General features: G+C 46.0%; 1 protein-coding gene across 14 annotated transcripts in view; it reads left to right on the forward strand.

The window, feature by feature from the left end:
* dtna (dystrobrevin, alpha) overlaps nucleotides 1-19,493 on the forward strand; it is a 364,320-nt gene that overhangs the window by 330,743 nt on the left and 14,084 nt on the right. For 5 of the 14 annotated variants that reach the window (XM_085992867.1, XM_085992868.1, XM_085992869.1 and 2 more), the window contains 3 exons: nucleotides 2,753-2,921; nucleotides 7,707-7,839; nucleotides 16,748-16,786. In XM_085992867.1, coding sequence (XP_085848993.1) covers nucleotides 2,753-2,921; nucleotides 7,707-7,839; nucleotides 16,748-16,765 — 320 coding nt within the window. In that variant the 3' untranslated portion in view covers nucleotides 16,766-16,786. Of the gene's footprint in view, nucleotides 1-2,749; nucleotides 2,922-7,706; nucleotides 7,840-16,747; nucleotides 16,787-19,493 lie in introns of those variants that run through there. The other 9 variants (XM_085992861.1, XM_085992864.1, XM_085992865.1 and 6 more) reach the window with 5 other exon arrangements.

Below are 19,493 nucleotides of genomic sequence, written 5' to 3' on the forward strand. Positions count from 1 at the left end.
CTTCCTGTGCAGTGAGAATAATCAAGAATAACATTTGGTATTGCATGTTCTTTTTTTTTGAGAATCTAGTTTATAAAGGTCCTCTCCATGGCTTTGCTGATTAAAGCAATGCGTAGCTGAGCCATACAGACCAAGAAGGTGCTGGGTTCAATCCCAGTCTTTGTGGAATTAACTGAACTCAATTAGGGAAGCTATAACTGGCCTCAGTGTCCCAGATTTCGAAGGATAAATCATCTAGGATTCCTGATTCTGATCACTATCCGATAATCACTTCTAAAAATGCATGCATACGAATAGCCCGTAAGTGAGGCTGCACCTGCAGCCATCCAAACAGGTAAACCTGTTGGGAAGCCTGCGAGGCTCACTAAGGTAAGTTTAAAAAAAAATTCCTTAGTGCAGACAGGAGGAGCAGGATTGCTCCTTTAGACCCACAAGGAAAATCCGGGCTTCTGCTGCCCCAGATTCCCCCACTTCTCCCCAGCTGACGCTTTCCACTGAAACGGCCGAGCATCTGACCGGCAGGATCCAAATGAGGTCCAGCAGCTAAATTCTGTCTGGCCTCCAACTCACGCTCCAACATGCTAGGAGTTAAAATTAACCCTTCAGACTCATCTGAAACACAATTTCAAAATGCCAATGATGTGCTCAATTATTACTCTGGTAATGAATGGACCACATTGTACCTTTGCTCAGCTCTTGTCCTGGGAAACCAAATAGGGTTGATCAGTCATGGCTACAGAGGATAACTTTGATATCCCAGAAGTCATCCAGAGTCTTGTATTTCTGAGTGCTGGCATAGTGAACAACCTTAAAATGATGGTATCATGGTAGCTCACAGGGGAGCAAGCTTTTACTTGCTGGTTACAGTTTTGCTGGTTGCTAATGAGCATTGAAAGAGTGGAATTCTTTATTGTTCAGACACGTTGTGGCACTGAGCAAGGGAGCAAATAGGGCCACGTGGGTGCAATATCTAGCTCCTGGACCTTCAGCATTCTTGCCACTGTGTAAAGTTAAAGGGGGAAAAATTTGTTAGTGACCATTTTGGGTCATTAACATCGCCTGGGCGCTAAATTTAGAGCCCAGCAAAAAATAGCGCCATCGATCGCTAACTTCAGTTTTAGCACCCCAAGAGGGAGGTGGAGCGCTAATTCAAGTGCTCCACTTCCTTCTTAGAGCATTAACCCCGAATATCAGGGCAGTGCATTCTGCAACGCTACGCACTGGGCCACATAGCGCTGCCGCATGGAAGGGCTCTTCCCCTCATTAAAGAGGAGGTCCCAAGCCCACAACTCTGTGGAGCCCTACCTGGACCATCGGGGAGCGGGGTGCCGTGCCAGCAGCTCGGCACTCAAGAGGAGTGCCAGGCTGTCAGATCGCGGCACGGACCCCACGTTCAAAGATGCGATGGGCCGCGACAAGTAAGTCAGCTGATTTTTTTTCCCCCGCCCGCCACCTCCCCTTTAGTTAGCGCTCCACGAGCCTCCTGCCACTTCATTCCCACCCCCTGCATTGTTCCTTGGACAACTGGAGATAGGAGTGCCTCTGCCTGTATATTGTGGTATGAGGGACCAGCGGGTGTGTGCTATGCACTGACCGACTGTCTGATCTCTCTGTGCCTCCTCTCATTCTTCTAAAAAGCAAAGACACAGGAGAACTTCCAATGGCAAACCCATTATTTACTGTGCAAAATGGTATCGGGGAAATAGCAACTCCGTGCCCAATGGCAATAAGACAGATGGGGAAAGCGTTTGCAACAGCAAAAATATTTTCAAAATTGCACCAAAATCAAGAAAGATCATCTACGTGGCACTTTTGACTGAACACTCTTCTATGTTTGAGAAATGAAAAAAAATTGCTGCTGTTAATTAATATAGTGTGTAATGTTTTTATGCATAAATTCACAGAATCACAGAAACCCCACAGTGCAGATAGAGGCCATTTCGGCCCATCGAGCCTGCACCGACACATATCCCACCCGATCCCTGTAACCCCTACACCAACACATATCCCACCCTATCCCCGTAACCCCACGTATTTAATCCCCCTAACACTGAGGGTCAATTTATCATAGCCAATCAACCTAACCCGCACATCTTTGGACTGTGGGAGGAAACCGGAGCACCCGGAGGAAACCCACGCAAACACGGGGAGAATGTGCAAACTCCACACAGACAGTCGCCCGAGGCCGGATTCGAACCCGGGTCCCTGGCGCTGTGATACTTTTGAAGCAAATCAATCCATACGCAGTAAGGGCACAGATTTGTAGGATTCTGTGCTGTACCAAGTCACTTGCCCTAAAGATCATTACTTGGTCTCAAGTGCCTTATCTTCCATTATGTTGTAAAAGTAGTAAAATTATATCCATATTGATAAATGATGCAATCTTCATTCTCTTGTGCTATGTAAGGTCAGGCCTTAATAACTTGTAAGAAGTCACACAACACCAGGTTATAGTCCAACAGCTTTATTTGAAATCACAAGCTTTCGGAGCGCTGCTCCTTTGTCCACTTCACCTGACGAAGGAGCAGCGCTCCGAAAGCTTGTGATTTCAAATAAAGCTGTTGGACTATAACCTGGTGTTGTGTGACTTCTTACATTTGTCCACCCCAGTCCAACTCCGGCATCTCCACACCATGGCTTAATAACTTGGTGCAATAAAAGTGCAGCCCATCACAAAACCTTCATATATGTACACAGGAGATCTAAACTATTTGTGTCACTGCTAATGGAAGTTTTGCTTTCAATTCAGCAGAGGCTGGCAGTGAGACAGAGAGCAATGTGGATTCCGATATTGGTCGAGCTCATTTAGATGACATAGTTCCTTCACCAACTTCTGAGAAGGCTTTTCTAGCTCAGATCAATGCCAGAAATCCCAGCTATATCCACAGTGCTGCTGCAACAGGAACAATTCGAAGTGATATGTAAGTATGAATAATTAGTACCTTTTTTTCATCCTGTGTTGAATGCAAATTTGAAAATTAGGCATAGACATTTGTAACAGAAATTATACTTTTTTCCTCTTTTTTAAAATCTTTTTGGAAATTCTCTATTTCAGTCTCTTCACCACCACCGCCCACCCCCCCACCCCCCGAAGAAAAGCTAAAATTAATCAACCAGCTAAACCATCTTGCTGAGAAAAGTAGATGTTCAAATTTCTGCCAGATGGATAGACATTTCTGTGGGGTGCTGAAAACTGTTTTTCTTGCATTAAATATTTCACATATCAGCCATATTTTCAACAAATGAAACATACAACAACTTACATTTACATAGCACCTTTAACGTACTAAAACATTCCAATACGAGCTGCTAAATAGAAAAGAGAGACTGCTTATTCCAAGCTTGTCAGCTGTGACACAGTGGGTAGCGCACTCGCCTCTGAGTCAGAAGGTTGTGGGTTCAAGTCATGTGGTTTGCACACATAAAGCTAGGCTGAAACTCCAGTACAATGCTGAGGGAGTGTTGCACTGCCGGAGGTGCTGTCTTTTGGATGAGATGTTAAACCGAGGCCCCGTCTGCTCTCTCAGGTGGACGTAAAAGATCCCATGGCACTATTTCGAAGAAGAGCAGGGGAGTTATCCCCGGTGTCCTGGCCAATATTTATCCCTCAATCAACATAACAAAACAGATTATCTGGCCATTATCACATTGCTGTTTGTGGGCGCTTGCTGTGCGCAAATTGGCTGCCGCGTTTCTGACATTACAACAGTGACTATGCTTCAAAAGTACTTAATTGGCTATAAAGCGCTTTGAGACGTCTGGTGGTCGTGAAAGGCGCTATATAAATGCAAGTCTTTTTTTAATTTAACTTTCAGACAGGAATGGCAATGCCTGTTGACAGCCAGCAGCCACATCTGCACAAGCATTACATATATGGAGCTCTACAAATACAGAAAGTTAACTATCACTTCCTGAACCAAGATTGTAAGAGCACATATTTGGCTACGAGAAAGTTATAGCTTTCGTTTTGGTACCCCAGCACAAATTCAGGAATATAAATGTAAAAGGAGCTAAGACTAGAAATTCGGGGGGTTGTTTAAAAGGATCATCATCAACAACTTGCAGCTGTCTTGGTTTCTCAGTTTTACTGGCTCTGTACGAGTTTCTGCAACTCTTGTAGCTTTCTAAACTTGGTTAAAGTTGCTGAGGTCACAGGGAGTGTTGTTGCAAATGGAGAACGCCTTGATTCTCAATTAAAGGCTTCTGCTCACACCACTTGCTCACAGTCATGGGGGCTCTACTTGCAGGCCCCCTCGTGCTCAAGTATCTTTGGGAGAGGGAATGGAGGCAGCGAAGAAGGGGACAAGATGCTCGCAGAGGGAGGAGGAGGGGGGGGCTAGGAAGGTTCTTAGCTGGAGGCCTTGAGTCTTCAAAGAGCACTTCTCTTACCTCCACTTAAGCAAGGAGCAGGCTCCGCTTCACCAAGGAGGTGGTCACAGAACTGTGCCATCTCCTGCAACCAGACCTGCAGCCTCAGAGCAGGGCGACAACAGTTCTCCCAGTGGCCCTCAAGGTCACCATGGCTCTCAATTTTTTCACCAGCGGATCCTTCCAGTCTGCAGCAGGAGACATAGCTAACATTTCCCAGTTTTGTCCATCGCTGCATCCAAGAGGTCACAGAGGCTCTACTCCAGGAGAAGGGACTTCATTGTCTTCTCTCTGAACAGAGCGAAGCAGGATGAGTGCGCACGTGGCTTTGCCAGGATAGCGTGCTTCTCCATGGCGCAGGGAGCCATCCACTACACTCGTGTGGCTTTGCGGGCACCGCACACCAATCCCTAGATGTTCCATAACCGCAAAGGCTACTACTCACTTAATGTGCTGTTGTGCGACCACGCCCAGCACATCATGATGGTGAATGCCCGCTATCCTGGCAGCAGTCTTGATGCCTTCATCTTGCGCCAGTCCGGTGTGCCAGCAATCTTCTAGCCACCACGTCAAACCCGAGGGTGGCTGCTCAGAGATAAGGGCTATACGCTCTGCACCTGCCTGATGACTCCCCTCCACAACCCCACCACTTGTGCCCAACACTCATGATGACAGCCATGCTGCCACCAGGAACATCATCGAGCAGACTATCGGGGTGCTCAAGCAACAGTTCCACTGCCTTGACCACGCGGGAGGAGCCCTCCAGTACTTGTCGGTGTCCCATTTCGTGGTGGTCTGCTGCATGCTCCACAACCTGACCATCATGAAGGCACAGCCCTTGCCACCAGAGAGTGCAGGATCACCTCAGGAGGAGTTGGAAGAGGAGAAGGGGGGGAGGAGGTGGGCAGCAAATCCCCGTTCCGGACGGGCTGTCCGTGAGTGCCTCATCAGATGCCAATTCCAGTAAATGAAACCCCAGATCTCCCTTGCACACCACTTCCCCATCATCCATCCCTCTGTCACGGAACATCACACCGTCCTCCTGGGCACAAAGCTGAAATGAGAGCCACCACAAAACACATATCCCAAACAAAATTCATAAAGTTATCCAAATCCAATCAAAATGAGAATATCAACTATTCACCCAAGTGCATTCCCTTAGTGTCTGTCCTTCCTGTTCCTTTTCCTACTCTAGTGCTCCTAAGCAGTGCTCCCCCAGTGGCTGCAGCATGGCTGGTGGAAGGCTGCTGACTTTCAGTGGGGAGACTGCAGATGGCCTTGCACGGCGATCTCAAGCAGCTCTGGACCTAGAAGGAACGGCTGTAGACTGCACCACCTTGGCATAGGCGGCAGCAGTCTGGGCTGGCTGGCTGACAGGCAGCAACAAGGGCAATGGTGGAGTGGCAGTGGTGGGAGTAGGAATGCTGTCATCCTGAGAGAGTACAGCAGGTTCTTGCTCCACAGCCCCACAGCCACTCTCCTGGGGCAGCGCCTCACCATTCTTAGCAATCTGGAGCACAGATTGCTGGACTGCTGCAACACCCTATAAGCCCCTTTCAAGACTCATAAACCCAGCAACAATGGCAACAGTCTGAGCTTCCACTGCAGCAGTGAGACGTTGGATCACTTCCGCCTGTGCTCTAATGGAAGCTGCAAGATCGTCCATCACAGCCAGTGGGTCCACGAGGTCTCTCCTAGAATTGTCCATCATTTCATCCTGGAAATCATGGTCTCCAAGCTCTGCACAAAGCCCCGTTCAATGTTGGAGCCGGACTCCTCCATGCTCCTTGACACTGACAAGAGGCTCTCTGGCAGGCTTACGTTTCTGTATGCATGTCCATCACCCTTCTTCTGAAGGCCGCCCCATCGAGTTCATCATCTGAGTCCTGTGGAGAAGAACTCATGTGCGAACTCGCTCTCCAGGGAGCTGGCACCCAAGCTACCCTTTCTCCCCTGGCCTGACTGCAGTCCACTCATGCCCAGTGACTCACCATGTGCAGATCCCGCCTCTATACTACCCTCTGAGTTGGTGTCTGAAGTGTTAAATGCAGTGCTGGTGTCTCTTCTTATTCTGCTTCTTGTTTGTCTCCTCCTTCAGCTTGCTGATGATGAGGGACAGGCTGGCCTGTTAACGGTTCTTGGATGTCTGAAAGCAGAAAGGCACAAGGGTTGGGTTGTGGTGAGGGGAAGGGGGGAAGCAAGATATCCATGCATACACCATCAGCAGCTTGTAAGTGAGAAGAGATTGGGATGAGGAGGAAATGGGATGTGAGAAGAAGGATTATGTATGACCATATCATCATAATCAGCAATGGTTTCAACTTCTCCGGTGGCCACGAACACTGTCACTGCCCCTCCAATGATTTAAAGTACAGATTCCTCCAGGTCCATCAGGTTCTCTATTGTGGCTTGCCCACCTCCCGTCTGCTGTTGCTCCCTCCTGTTCTGAACCACCTTGGCCTGCAAGAGAAAGGAAAATGTGTGAGTGAGTGTGGTGCAATGTGTTTGGGTGATGTGCCTGCCATAGTTGAATAGCTGTCAGTGTGTGCAAGGTATGAGATGTGGGTGTGAGTATTGCAGAAGTTGTAAGTGTGTAAGGATGAAGTGAAGCAATAAGTGTGAGGTCTGAGTGGTGATAGCTAGAGATTGTTGGTAGGTGAGTGATGGGGGTGAGGTCCATTGAGCAGTGTGTGAGGCTTGTGGTGCAGATGGTCGGATATGGCATTTGCTGAAGCCTTCACTCACCTTGACCTGCCGTGTGAGGTCATTAAACTTTTTTGACACTGGATCCAGGTTCTTGGCACCACACAGGTAGCCTTGACGGATTCAGCAATCTCTTCCCACAACATTCAGCAAATGACCTTGGATGGCCTCTTGCCTCCCTGAGGGTAAAGGACAAGCCTGCCTTTGTTGCACACCCAGGACCAAGGCCGCCAGTGCAGCATCTGAAAATCTTCTAGCTCGTTCTCTTGGTTGTTGTGCCATGGTTTGCTTCAGAGTGAGAATGAGGTGCTTCTGCAACAAAGCACCTTCCCTTTATGTAGTGCAGAGAGCCTAGGCCAAACTTTATTGGCCATTAGACTGCACCAGATATTGCCCCCACCCCTTCCCGTTAAGCACTAAGCCAATCAGCAGCGCATTTAGCGCTGAGATCAGCGCTCCAATCATGTTAATGAGCAGGCAGCGCGAATTTTGTGTGCTTCCTGTACCACTTAGTAGAGGCGCTGGCAAATGGCACTGGCCCGTGACACTGCCCATTTTTGGGCCTTATCCAATTTCTAGGCCCTAATGTATTAAGAGACAACGATGCCACTGTTTATGGTTTCTTTCTTTGTAAGTGTTACAGAAGATGGTGAATCATATGTCAGAACTGATGATGAAAGTTATGAAAATGAATCTGTCCATCAACTTGAGCATGAGTTGAAGCTGGAGGAATACCTGAAGCAAAAACTGCAGGATGAGAGCTATCAGGTGAGATAGGACAATATGTACAATAATCTGCTGCATGCCACATTTTGTGGCAGCCAATTTGAGGAGAGAAAATTAGGTGGTGCTACTTGTATGCAGGACCTCGCTTAAACAGAATAATTATTAAAATAAGGTCACAAAATTTGAAGCTTGTGGGAAAGGTTCCACCCACAGCATACACCTCGCCCATAAAAATAGGCACATGTGATCTGGCCTAAATAAGTTGGCTTCTTAAACGGAGGTGAAAGCTTCTGCTACTGGTTTGCAATTTGGATGGCATTCTGCTCCATGTGTTACTTGGTTTTCTGGCGTAGTCTGCTATTTTTACATTTTAAGGGGGTGGGGGTTCCTGTTAATTTTTTGCCTCATTATTCGCTGGTCACAGCTGGAGGAACCTGTTGCAGGAAATGAAGTGAAACATCTGCAAAACTTTACTGACAATGAGGAACTGACCAACAAAAATATCTTCACAATAGTGCAAATCAATCAAAAAGGAAATCAATCCCTCTTTACCAAATTCAGCTGTCCTTTGAACTGCTTACAAGTTCTAGTCAGCCAAAGTGAAGCTGCCACCCAATTTGTGTCTCCCAAATTTGAAGACTTGCAAAGAATTTTGTTCTGGAATCTTGTCAGCTTGGTATTTACTGAAAAATCACTGATTTGTAGGAATAAAACAAAGGCCCTGAATTTTCTCAGGCTTTCTGTCGCTGGGCTGCCATGACTTTGCCAGAAGTGCAACGGGGTTTCCACCGTACTTTTGCTGAAGTTATGGCAGCAGAAAATCTGAAAATATTTAGGGCCAATGTTTACCTGAATTGCTTGAAAATTGAAAATCTTGGAATTTGGTGTTTCTATTTATGTAGGGGGCTAAATTCGGTTGATTTGTGCCTCCCGTTAGCGCCCTCTTACGGCACTAACGGTGCAAATCAACTAGCGCATGGGCGCGGCGCCGCTAACGCCTCCCGTGAAATTCAGCAAATAAGGGGTGGAAGGCCTGTAGTGCCGCGGCACGTAGCGCCACGATATTGGCTTACAGTGCCCCAAGAGGGACGTGGGGCACTTCCAGTAGCGCCCCTCTTCCCCCTCGGGGCGCTACCTGGGAAAATTGGCCGTGGTGGTGCTAACTTTTTCGGGGAGCTAAGGTTTATGGGAAGTTAAAATTAACTGGAAGATCTATGTATTGGGGCATGAAATCTAATTCAGTCCTTCCATGTGGGAAAGCTATCCAAATTTGGCATCCATCCAACAAAATGTGTTTTGCCTGAAATCAGAAATTGTTAATGCTATTTAGAGTTATTTCTATAGTAGAACTTAAGTCTGGTTAAAATAGCACTGATAATTTGATAATTGGTACCGAGAGTGCTGCAATGCATCAAGCACCAGCCCCCAGTATTATGGTGCACCATCTACGCAATGCCTATGTGCTCTTTACACATATCCCAATGTTAAACCGTTTAGGCACTTGGAGCCTGTGCAGCATTGTGCAGTAGGCTCATTAAAGCCCCGATTTTCATTCAAATGAGGAGAAACCCCTTTAACGCACTGGACAGTGCTCTAGCTAAGTGCTTCAATTGAGTCCTTGCTCCGAAAGATAAATTGCTGTTTTTTTGTACATCTGTTTGCAAGTCATTGGGGGTCATTTCCATCTTCACTGCCGGGACAGTAATCTGGTGGAGTGGACCACCTGACCACTATAGAATCCACCTAATTTTTATTCCAGTCAGGCAGGTTCTACAACAGACAGGCAATCCACTCCACCAGATTACTGCCAAAAGTGAAAATTACCCCCATTGATTCTCTGCTATATTCTGTTGTTAAAAGGAAAGCAGTGAAAGTTCATGCGGCCTTCTATACAGATTCTTAAAGCTATACTTTATCTGTTATCCGTGCCCGTGTGTCTAGTGAACGGTGTTAGGGTGCTGATTTGCGAGAAGCTACAGGTATGGCTATGGACATTATCTATTTGCAGGTTCTGGAGGAAGATTATAGGAGGCATGCATTTATCAGATGCAGATCTACATTTGCTCAATTAAAACTGGTGTTACCTTTATTATTAAAATAGATTGAATGGGAAATATACTAAGCTGAAAGAAGGTTAACAACTTCATTTAAGTAAATTCTTATTCTGCTTCCTATTTTGGTTTCAAATAATATCCCTATGGGAGCAGAGGTGTAATATCAATATCCATACTAGATACTTTAAGTTTCCTTTCAACTTATTTCCTGTCTGGACTGGCTGATCTGGCTGGACCACATAAAGCATTATCAGGTCCTGATCTTGCCTGCCAAAATTGCTCACTATTCCAGAATCATTCTGGAATGCAAAGATAAACCCCAGCTTCTATTCTCCACTGTTAACCGTCTTCTTAAACCCCTCTCCCCTGTCTCCTCCACCCTCGCCTCCGACAACAAGTATGAGGAGCTCATGGACTTCTTTGTCTCTAAGATTGAGACCATCCGATCAGCTGCCTCTGCTACTTCCCTTCCTTCCCCTAATCCACTGGGCCAAACTTCCTCTAAGGTTTCCCCCTGCCCTAGCCCTGAACTCACATCTTTCTCCAGATTCTCTCCGATTTCCGCTCATGACCTCTCCGAGCTCATCTTGTCCATGAGACCAACTTCCTGCTCCCTCAACCCTATTCCCATCAAACTGCTGACCACCTGATGTGCCAAATAACTGCCTGAATCCAAGAGGTTAAAGCTTAAAACTAAAGGCTTTTATTAAGTAAGAACATGGCATCGAGTTAACACAAGGCAGCCATCATTCATCACCGACCCAGCCCTTATGAGTAAGACTCACACCAATCCGGAGGATCCAGAGAGGCGGGGCTAGGGAGGAGCATTAGTGGTTACATCTGTAGAACATTCCAGACATTAGCAAGTACAACAACAACAGACAATACAAATGCCAGAACACAGAGTTATTTCATCACATTCACCCCCTGCTATAGATTCAGTCTGTCAGGAGGTCTGATAGTCCTCTGGGAACTACGTAACTCTTGCTGAGGCTCCTCCCGGAGTACTAACTCCGGATCATTCGAATTTCCAGAATCATCAGTGTTTTCCACACTGAGGATTTGTGTCTCTGAAGGTCCAATACCACGATTGAAAACTCTACTCTCAGAGTCAAACTCTTTTCGAGCTCCAGCAGGTGCAAGGTCTTTAATAGAGACCGTATCCTCTCGCTCATCTGGATATTGAATGTACGCATACTGGGGATTAGCATGGAGGAGTTGTACTTCCTCCACCAGTGGATCAGTCTTGTGGCTCTCACATGTCTGCGCAACAGCACAGGGCCCATGGTCGTCAACCATGTGGGTAACCATACTCCATTAGTAGCTTTTCTTGGGAAGCTAAACATCCTTTCATGAGGGGTGGCATTCGTCGCTGTACACAAAAGAGACCTTATGGAATGCAGCACGTCTGGCAGGACATCCTGCCAGCGAGAGGTCGGCAGGCCTTGCGACTTCAGAGACAGTACGATAGCCTTCCACACTGTCGCATTTTCTTTCTCGACCTGCCCATTACCACGAGGGTTATAGCTGGTAGTTCTACTCATTGCAATCCCTTTTGATAGCAAAAACTGTCGCAATTCTTCGCTCATAAAGGAAGAACCCCTATCACTATGTATATAGTTAGGCATGCCAAACTCGGAAAACTGTTGGCAGAGGCATTTAATTACAACAGCACTGGTCACACCCGGACAGGGGATAACAAAAGGGAACCGAGAGTACTCGTCTATAATATTAAGAAAATAGACATTACAGTCACTCGATGGAAGGGGACCTTTAAAATCGAGACTCAAACGCTCAAATGGTCAAGTTGCTTTAATAAGATGAGCTGGCTCGGACGGCTTATAGAAGCGGAGTTCGCATTCAGCACAAACACGACAGGCTCTGGTCATTGTCCGGACCTCCTCAATAGAGTAGAGTAGATTGTGGGACTTAATGAAGTAGTTCATTCTGGTAACCCCAAGGTGGCAGAGTGCGTCGTGGAGATTTTGAAGCTTATCTATACCTAGACTAGCACATACTCCTCGTGACAAAGCATCCGATGGCTCATTGAATACTCCAGGCTTGTACTGAATATCATAGTCATATGTTGACAGTTCTATTCGCCATCTTAAAATCTTATCATTTTTGATCTTGCCTCTCTGCTTAGTATTGAACATAAAGGCCACAGATCGCTGGTCCGTAATAAGCGTAAAACGTTGGCCAGCGAGATAATGTCTCCAATACCTGACTGCTTCGATAATCGCCTGTGCCTCCTTTTCCACTGAAGAATGTCGAACTTCTGGTCCTTGCAATGTACGAGAGAAGAAAGCTACTGGTCTACCAGCTTGGTTAAGAGTTGCTGCCAATGCAAAATCAGATGCATCACTTTCTACTTGAAAAGGGATCTTCTCATCCACGGCACATACCACTGCCTTCTCAATGTCCCGTTTGACATTAAAGAAAGCCTCCTGAGCTTCCGCCAATAGCGGAAAAGACGTTGACTTAATAAGAGGTCGGACTTTATCTGAGTAGCTAGCCACCCACTGGGCATAGTACGAGAAGAATCCCAGACACCTTCTTAAAGCTTTTACAGTGTGAGGTAAAGGTAATTCCTTAAGTGGGCGTAATCTTTCAGGATCTGGCCCGATTACCCCATTCTCCACAACGCAACCAAGAATACACAAACGTTAGTATTGAAGGTACACTTGTTTTCGTTGTAGGTCAGCTTTAACCTCTTTGCAGTCTCTAGGAATTTCGCGAGATTTTGATCATGCTCCCGTTGGTCGCGCCCACAGATAGTAACATTGTCCAGGTACGGGAATGTTGCTTCCAACGCGTATTCATCCACCATACGATCCATCTCCCGTTGGAAGACGGATACCCCATTCGTCACTCCAAAGGGCACCCTAAGGAATTGGTACAGGCGCCCATTAGCTTCGAAGGTCGTATAAGGTCGGTCTTCTATTTTGATGGGGAGTTGATGGTAGGCAGACTTTAAATCAGTGGTGGAGAACACGCGGTACTGAGCTATCTGGTTCACCATCTCAGAAATACGAGGCAAAGGATAGGCGTCTAATTGGGTATACAAGTTTATAGTCTGGCTATAATCGACCACAAGTCTTTTCTTTTCGTTAGTTTTAACCACCACCACCTGAGCATGCCACGGGCTATTACTGTGTTCGATGATTCCCTCCCGTTGAAGCCTTTCCACTTCCTCCTTTATAAATGTTTTATCTTCTGAACTATACCGTCGACTCTTAGTCGCTATAGGTCTACAATTAGGAGCAAGGTTCACGAACAAAGAAGGCGGACTTACTTTTAAAGTAGAAAGGCCGCAGACTGAGTGGAGGCTGAGATCTGCCATACTTAAGGGTAATGCTCTCATGCTGACACTGGAAGTCCAAGCCTAAAATTAAGTTCACACACAACTGAGGTAATATGAGGAGTTTAAAGTCCTTATACTCCGTATCCTTAACGGTCAATGTGACTTTACAATATCCAGTTACCTCCGAAGTAAGGGACTTGGATGCCATCACAATTTCACTTCGAGTAGGATACACCTTCAATGAACAGGAGTTAACAAGGTTGGGGTGTATAAAACTTTCAGTACTGCCACAGTCTATCAAACACCCAGTAGGACGACCATTAATCTTGATGTCCATCATAGATTTCGACAAGGAACACGGTATGGTCTGGTCAACCGTAGCCGAGGCTAGAGTAAAACGATAGGCGGCAGCAGAGAAGACATCGGGTACAGGATTAGCCTTACACACTTTACTAAAATGTCCCCGTTTCTTACATTTAAAACAGGTAGCCTCTCTGGCTGGGCATCTTTGCCTGGGGTGTTTAGATTGGCCACAAAAATAACACTTAGATCCATGGGGTACGGCCGCAACAATAGGATTAAGTGGCGGCTCCATTGGTGTTATGGATGCCTCCATACTCGGAACACACGAGGCTGAGAGAGACGCATGGGCTGATGCATACAGTTCTAAATTCTTCTGGGCTACATCTAGCGATCGAGCAGTAGCGACGACCGTTTTTAAAACTAACGAGTCGTCTCTGTCTAATATAATTAGATTGGAGGCCAGATATGAAAGAATCGCGGATGGCTTCTTCCTGATACACTATGGCAGAGACAGCCTTGTAGTTGCAATCCTTAGCCAAAGCCTTAAGGTCCTGCAGGAAATCGTCCAGGGATTCCTCGGGTAATTGCCTGCGAGTAGACAAAAGATACCTGGCGCATACTTCATTAACCGAATTAAGGTACTGGGCCTTAAGAGCTGCGAGGGCCTCTTCATATGTAGTAATATCTTCAATTATAGAGTAAGTTTGATGACTTACCAAGTTGGTTAGAAGACCCAACTTGTTAACCGTCGGATCGATCGATGCGATGAAGTGTTCAAAACATCGAAGCCAATGCGTAAATTTCTTCAACGCATCTGCCGAATGGGGATCGATATCCAGACGCTCTGGTTTCAAAAATCGATCCATCTTCCAAAAGTTGTTACTTAATAACATTGATGTGCCAAGTAACTGCCTGAATCCAAGAGGTTAAAGCTTAAAACTAAAGGCTTTTATTAAGTAAAAACATGGCATCGAGTTAACACAAGGCAGCCATCATTCATCACCGACCCAACCCTTATGAGTAAGACTCACACCAATCCAGAGGGGCGGGGCTAGGGAGGAGCATTAGTGGTTACATCTGTAGAACATTCCAGACATTAGCAAGTACAACAACAACAGACAATACAAATGCCAGAACACAGAGTTATTTCATCACACCACCCAACTTTCTTTTCTGGCTCCCATGTTAGCTGACATTCTTAACAGTTCTCTCTCTCCTCAGGCACTGTCCCCCTCTCCCTCAAATCTGCCATCATCACCCCTCTCAAAAAACAACCTTGACCCCTCCGTCCTTGCAAACTACCGCCGCATCTCCAACCTCCTTTTCCTCTCCAAAGTCCTTGAACGTGTTGTTGCCTCTTAAATCCGTGCCCATCTTTCCCACAATTCCATATTTGAATCCCTCCAATCAGGTTTCTGCCCTTGCCACAGTGCCGAAACAGCTCTCATCAAAGTCACAAATGACATACAGGAAACTTTATGTTATCCGGAGGCTAAGTGTCCAGCAAGCTCGAGCCACCGGCAAAAATCAGGAGCCATTTTGTTCGGTTTTTTTTCTTCTCGTGGCTTTTTTTTCAACAGTCAGGCTCTGTAAAGTCTCTCTGAAGCTGTTGCTAAGCTACAGAGATGCTTCCAAGGTACAGGCCGACTGTTTAGAAGCTGTTGCTAAGCAACAGTGTTTGTTGTCAGATACGGAGATGAAAAGCTCCGTATGCTTCAACATTAACGCTGGTGTGTCCGGCAGTTTTGAGGGAACGGCAACAGCTCGGTCCCATCGGTGCCGGATAGCACAAAGTTTCCTGTACTTTGTGACTGTGACAAAGGTAAACTATCCCTTTTTGTCCTTCTTGACTTGTCTGCAACCTTTGACACGGTTGACCACTCCATCCTTCTCCAATGCCTCTCCACCGACGTCCAGCTGGGTGGGACTGCACTCGTCTGGTTCCATTCTTATCTATCTAATTGTAGCCATAGAATCGCCTGCAACAGATTCTGTTCTTGCTCCCGCATCGTTCCCTCTGGTATCCCCCAAGGATCTATCCTTGGTCCCCTCCTATTTCTCATCTACATGTTGCCCCTTGGCAACATCATCCAAAAACACAGCGTCAGTTTCCACATGTACGCTGATGACACCCAGCTCTACCTCGCTACCACTTCTCTCGACCCCTTCACAGTCTCTAAATTATCAGACTGCTTGTCCGACATCCAGTTTTGGATGAGCAGAAATTTTCTCCAATTAAATATTGGGAAGACCGAAGCCATTGTTTTCGGTCCCCGCCACAAACTCCGTTCCCTAGCCACTGACTCCATCCCATTCCCTAACATCTCTCTGAGGCTGAACCGCACTGTTCGCAACCTTGGTGTCATATTTGACCCTGAAATGAGCTTCCAACCACATATCCGCAGCATAACTGAGACTGCCTATTTCCACCTCTGTAACATCGCCAGTCTCCGCCCTTGCCTCAGCTCATCCGCAGCTGAAACCCTCATCCATGCCTTTGTTACCTCTAGACTTGACTATTCCAATGCACTCCTGGCTAGCCCTCCCACATTCTACCCTACGTGAACTTGAGGTGATCCAAAACTCGGCTGCTCATGTCCTAACTCACACCAAGTCCTGTTCACCCATCACCACTGTGCTCGCTGACCTACATTGGCTCCCAGTTAAGCAACGCCTCGATTTCAAAATTCTCATCCTTGTTTTCAAATCCGTCCATGGCCTTGCCCCACTTATCTCTGTAATCTCCTTCAGCCCCACAACCCCCCCTGAGATATCTGTACTCTAATTCTGCCCTCTTGAGCATCCCTGATTATAATCGCTCAACCATTGGTGGCCGTGCCTTCTGTTGCCTAGGCCCTAAGCTCTGGAATTCCCTGCCTAAACCTCTCCGCCTCTCTACCTCTTTCCTCCTTTAAGACACTCCTTAAAACCCATCTCTTTGACCAAGCTTTTGGTCACCTGCCCTAATTTCTCCTTATGTGGCTCGGTGTCAAATTTTTTGTCTTTTAATACTCCTGTGAAGTGCCTTGGGACGTTTTACTATGTTAAAGGCACTATATAAATACAAGTTGTTGTTGTTGTCTTACTGCCTCACCGTGTATGCAATGTATGGAGCTTACTGCTAAATACTATACTATATCTTCTTTTTCCTTTTCACCACATATCTATTTGAAGTTTCACATTTTATTTGCACATCCCATATTTAAAAACACCTTTAATATTTTGAGTAGTCACATTACTTACTCTTTGGGCTGTCTCTCTTTCTCCTTATTTTATCTGCTACTTACAGGTCAGTTTGCAGGGGTGAACAGACTCTTCTGTGTCCTGCGTAAGTAATTTTTATCTATCATTGTTTCATTGGCTCTCACTACTGGCTTTCTAATGCAGATTTTCTAAGAGCAGTATTATTTCTGGTAATGCACCATGCCAATTTTGCTGAAAAACTACAGTATGAACAGTGTGTTACACAGAATAGATCATCCCATCTCAAGTATTTTATTTTAATCCTTATTGCTTCCCAGCACCCTCCTTGCAATTATATTGTCACTGTTGATCACCGAGGGATGAATGCAAGCTTTTGGCCACCTGTCCTAATATCTCCTTATGTGACTCAGTGTCAAATTTTGTTTGATAACGCCCCGTGAAGCACCTTGGGACATTTTACTATGTTAAAGGCGCTATATAATTGCAAGTTGCTGTTGTTGTTGACTCCTATTGAGTCTGTTCCTGGTCACAAGTTGTAGTTGAATGGTGCAGGAAAGGGTGCCTGTCCAACTAGTTTATTGTCAGTCACTCAGGAAAAAAATACTTTACCAAGGAAGCTTGAGTGTAAGGCTTGGATTTTCCTTTCAATTACCACCCATTTTCAGGCGGGTTTGGGGTGCTAAACTGAGCAAAATTGGGCAGTAAGGCCTATCACCTCAAATCTGCCCCCAAAAAATTGCATCGGAATTTTCCTCTTCAAAATCTGCAGATTCTCCTTTAACGCCCAACCAGATGTATTTAATGCGGTCGGGTGAGTATGGGCAGCATTCCCATTGCATCTTCCTCAACTTCTACCCCATACCTGACCCTAATTGTTACTGCCACTTCAAAAATTACATTATAAGCAGCACAGCAGTGTCCTAGAGGCAGGATACTGCATTGAGCAGGCCATTTTGTTTGCTGGAACTAAACATTGGTGTTACTTTGACTGCATATCAATTTTATCTGTTTGGTGATCTGGAGGTTCCGTCGGCACTTTTCCTGCCATATGTAGTTAGCTCTACAGAAAATACTGCTTTGGATTGGGGACATAGATTTTCCAATGGGAAGGAGGATATAGATATGGAAAAGGCTAGGCTGGAGGCACTTGAAGTGAGGCATCACAGGAGTCATTTGTTTCCTACATGTAGATACCCACTCAACAGGGTTTACAGACCAAAAAGGTGTTAATTGGATTTCTCTACTGTCACAGCCTCAGAAGGCTGCAATTCACTCCTAGAGGCAAATGAAAAGGTATGTCAGCTGCTGGCTGAAAACCAGCAGCCCACTTCCACCAGGAGAAGAGCATTATATGTACCAGTCAATGGTACTGCTGCTTTGAATTTCTTTGTAACTGGATCCTTCCAAGCAGCATCTGATGACCTTTGCCATATTAGTCAGGCTGCAGCTTACCATTGCAGAAAGAAAGTCACTGATGCTCTCTTTCAGTGGGCTACACAGTTTATTTCTTTCTCAATGGAACCACATAAACAAAGCGACTGAGCTATCCAATTTTACAGACTGCTAGGGTTCCCACAGCTGCAAGGAGCAATTGATGAAAACATGTGGTATTTAAAGCCCTGTCATGAATCTTATCATTCATGAACAAATGACTCATGAAATAACACTGGGCGGCCAGCTGGTGGCGCCATCCAAGGAGTATAAATACTCGGGCGTGGGCCCAGCTTGCCCAGGACGTTTTTGTAACCAGGAACTAGTGATGTAACTAGAATCTCATGGTTGTGAAACAGTTGATTAAAGCCTTGTTTTATACTCATCCAAGTGCTTAGTAGTTTTCTTACGTCAATTTAATCAACTGTGTATCGGCTCCACGCTCTGAGTGATTTCGGGAACGGCCAGCTACGACTTCAACTGTAGAAGGGAACTCCGACGTAGTAATCAATCCATCATGGGCAAACTACTCAGACCCGCCCGTTTTGACCTGGACCCGAATTCACCTACAACTGCTAAGGTATAGAAACACTGGTATCGTACCTTCAGCAACTTCTTCAGGGTGTGTGGTGAAAATGTTCCTGATAAATTAGAGATACTTGCCAATTATGTATCTCCTCATGTGTTTGACTATATCGAAGACTGTGTAGACTATGACTCCGCTATCCTAATATTACAGCGACTATATGTTAAGGCCCCAAACAAAATTTTTGCTCAGCATCTACTGGCCACAACTCGACAACAACCCGGGGAATCACTTGATGAATTCCTTCAAAAGCTTCACAGGCTCAGCAAGGATTGTAATCTTAAAGTTGTTACAGCTGAGCAGTACCAGGAGGAGTTAATTCGTGATTCCTTTATTAATGGGATTGCGTCTCCCTTCATACGCCAGCGTCTGTTGGAGTATAAAACCCTCGAGTTACAGGCTGCCTATGACCAGGCATGTTCTCTGGACTTAGCAAAGAGGAATGCAAATACCTATCTTTTACCATGCGCACGGGTTGCTGCTATCACTTTTAGTGACTCCTTCGATAGGCCTCGGGCGGAAGCCCTCACTGATGATGACTCTAATCTCGCTGATGACTTGGAAATCTGGAAGGAAGTGTTTCTTCTGTGGAGGTGCATTCCACTATAGGAAATTTTGTCCTGCTCATAATGCAACCTGCAATCATTGCAGTAAGAAAGGCCACTTTTCTAAGGTATACCGGTCGAGAGCCTCTGTTAGTTTTGCAGCTACTGCTCCTCCCCCAAAAGCCACTACTAAGGTTACAGCTGCTATCTATAAAACTGCTCCTCCCCGAAGAACCACTACTAAGGTTACAGCTGTCAAGGGTAAAACT

The sequence above is a fragment of the Somniosus microcephalus genome, chromosome 7, assembly GCF_052327205.1.
Source record: "Somniosus microcephalus isolate GS21.2 chromosome 7, FLI_Smic_1.0, whole genome shotgun sequence".
Lineage (NCBI taxonomy): Eukaryota > Metazoa > Chordata > Chondrichthyes > Squaliformes > Somniosidae > Somniosus > Somniosus microcephalus.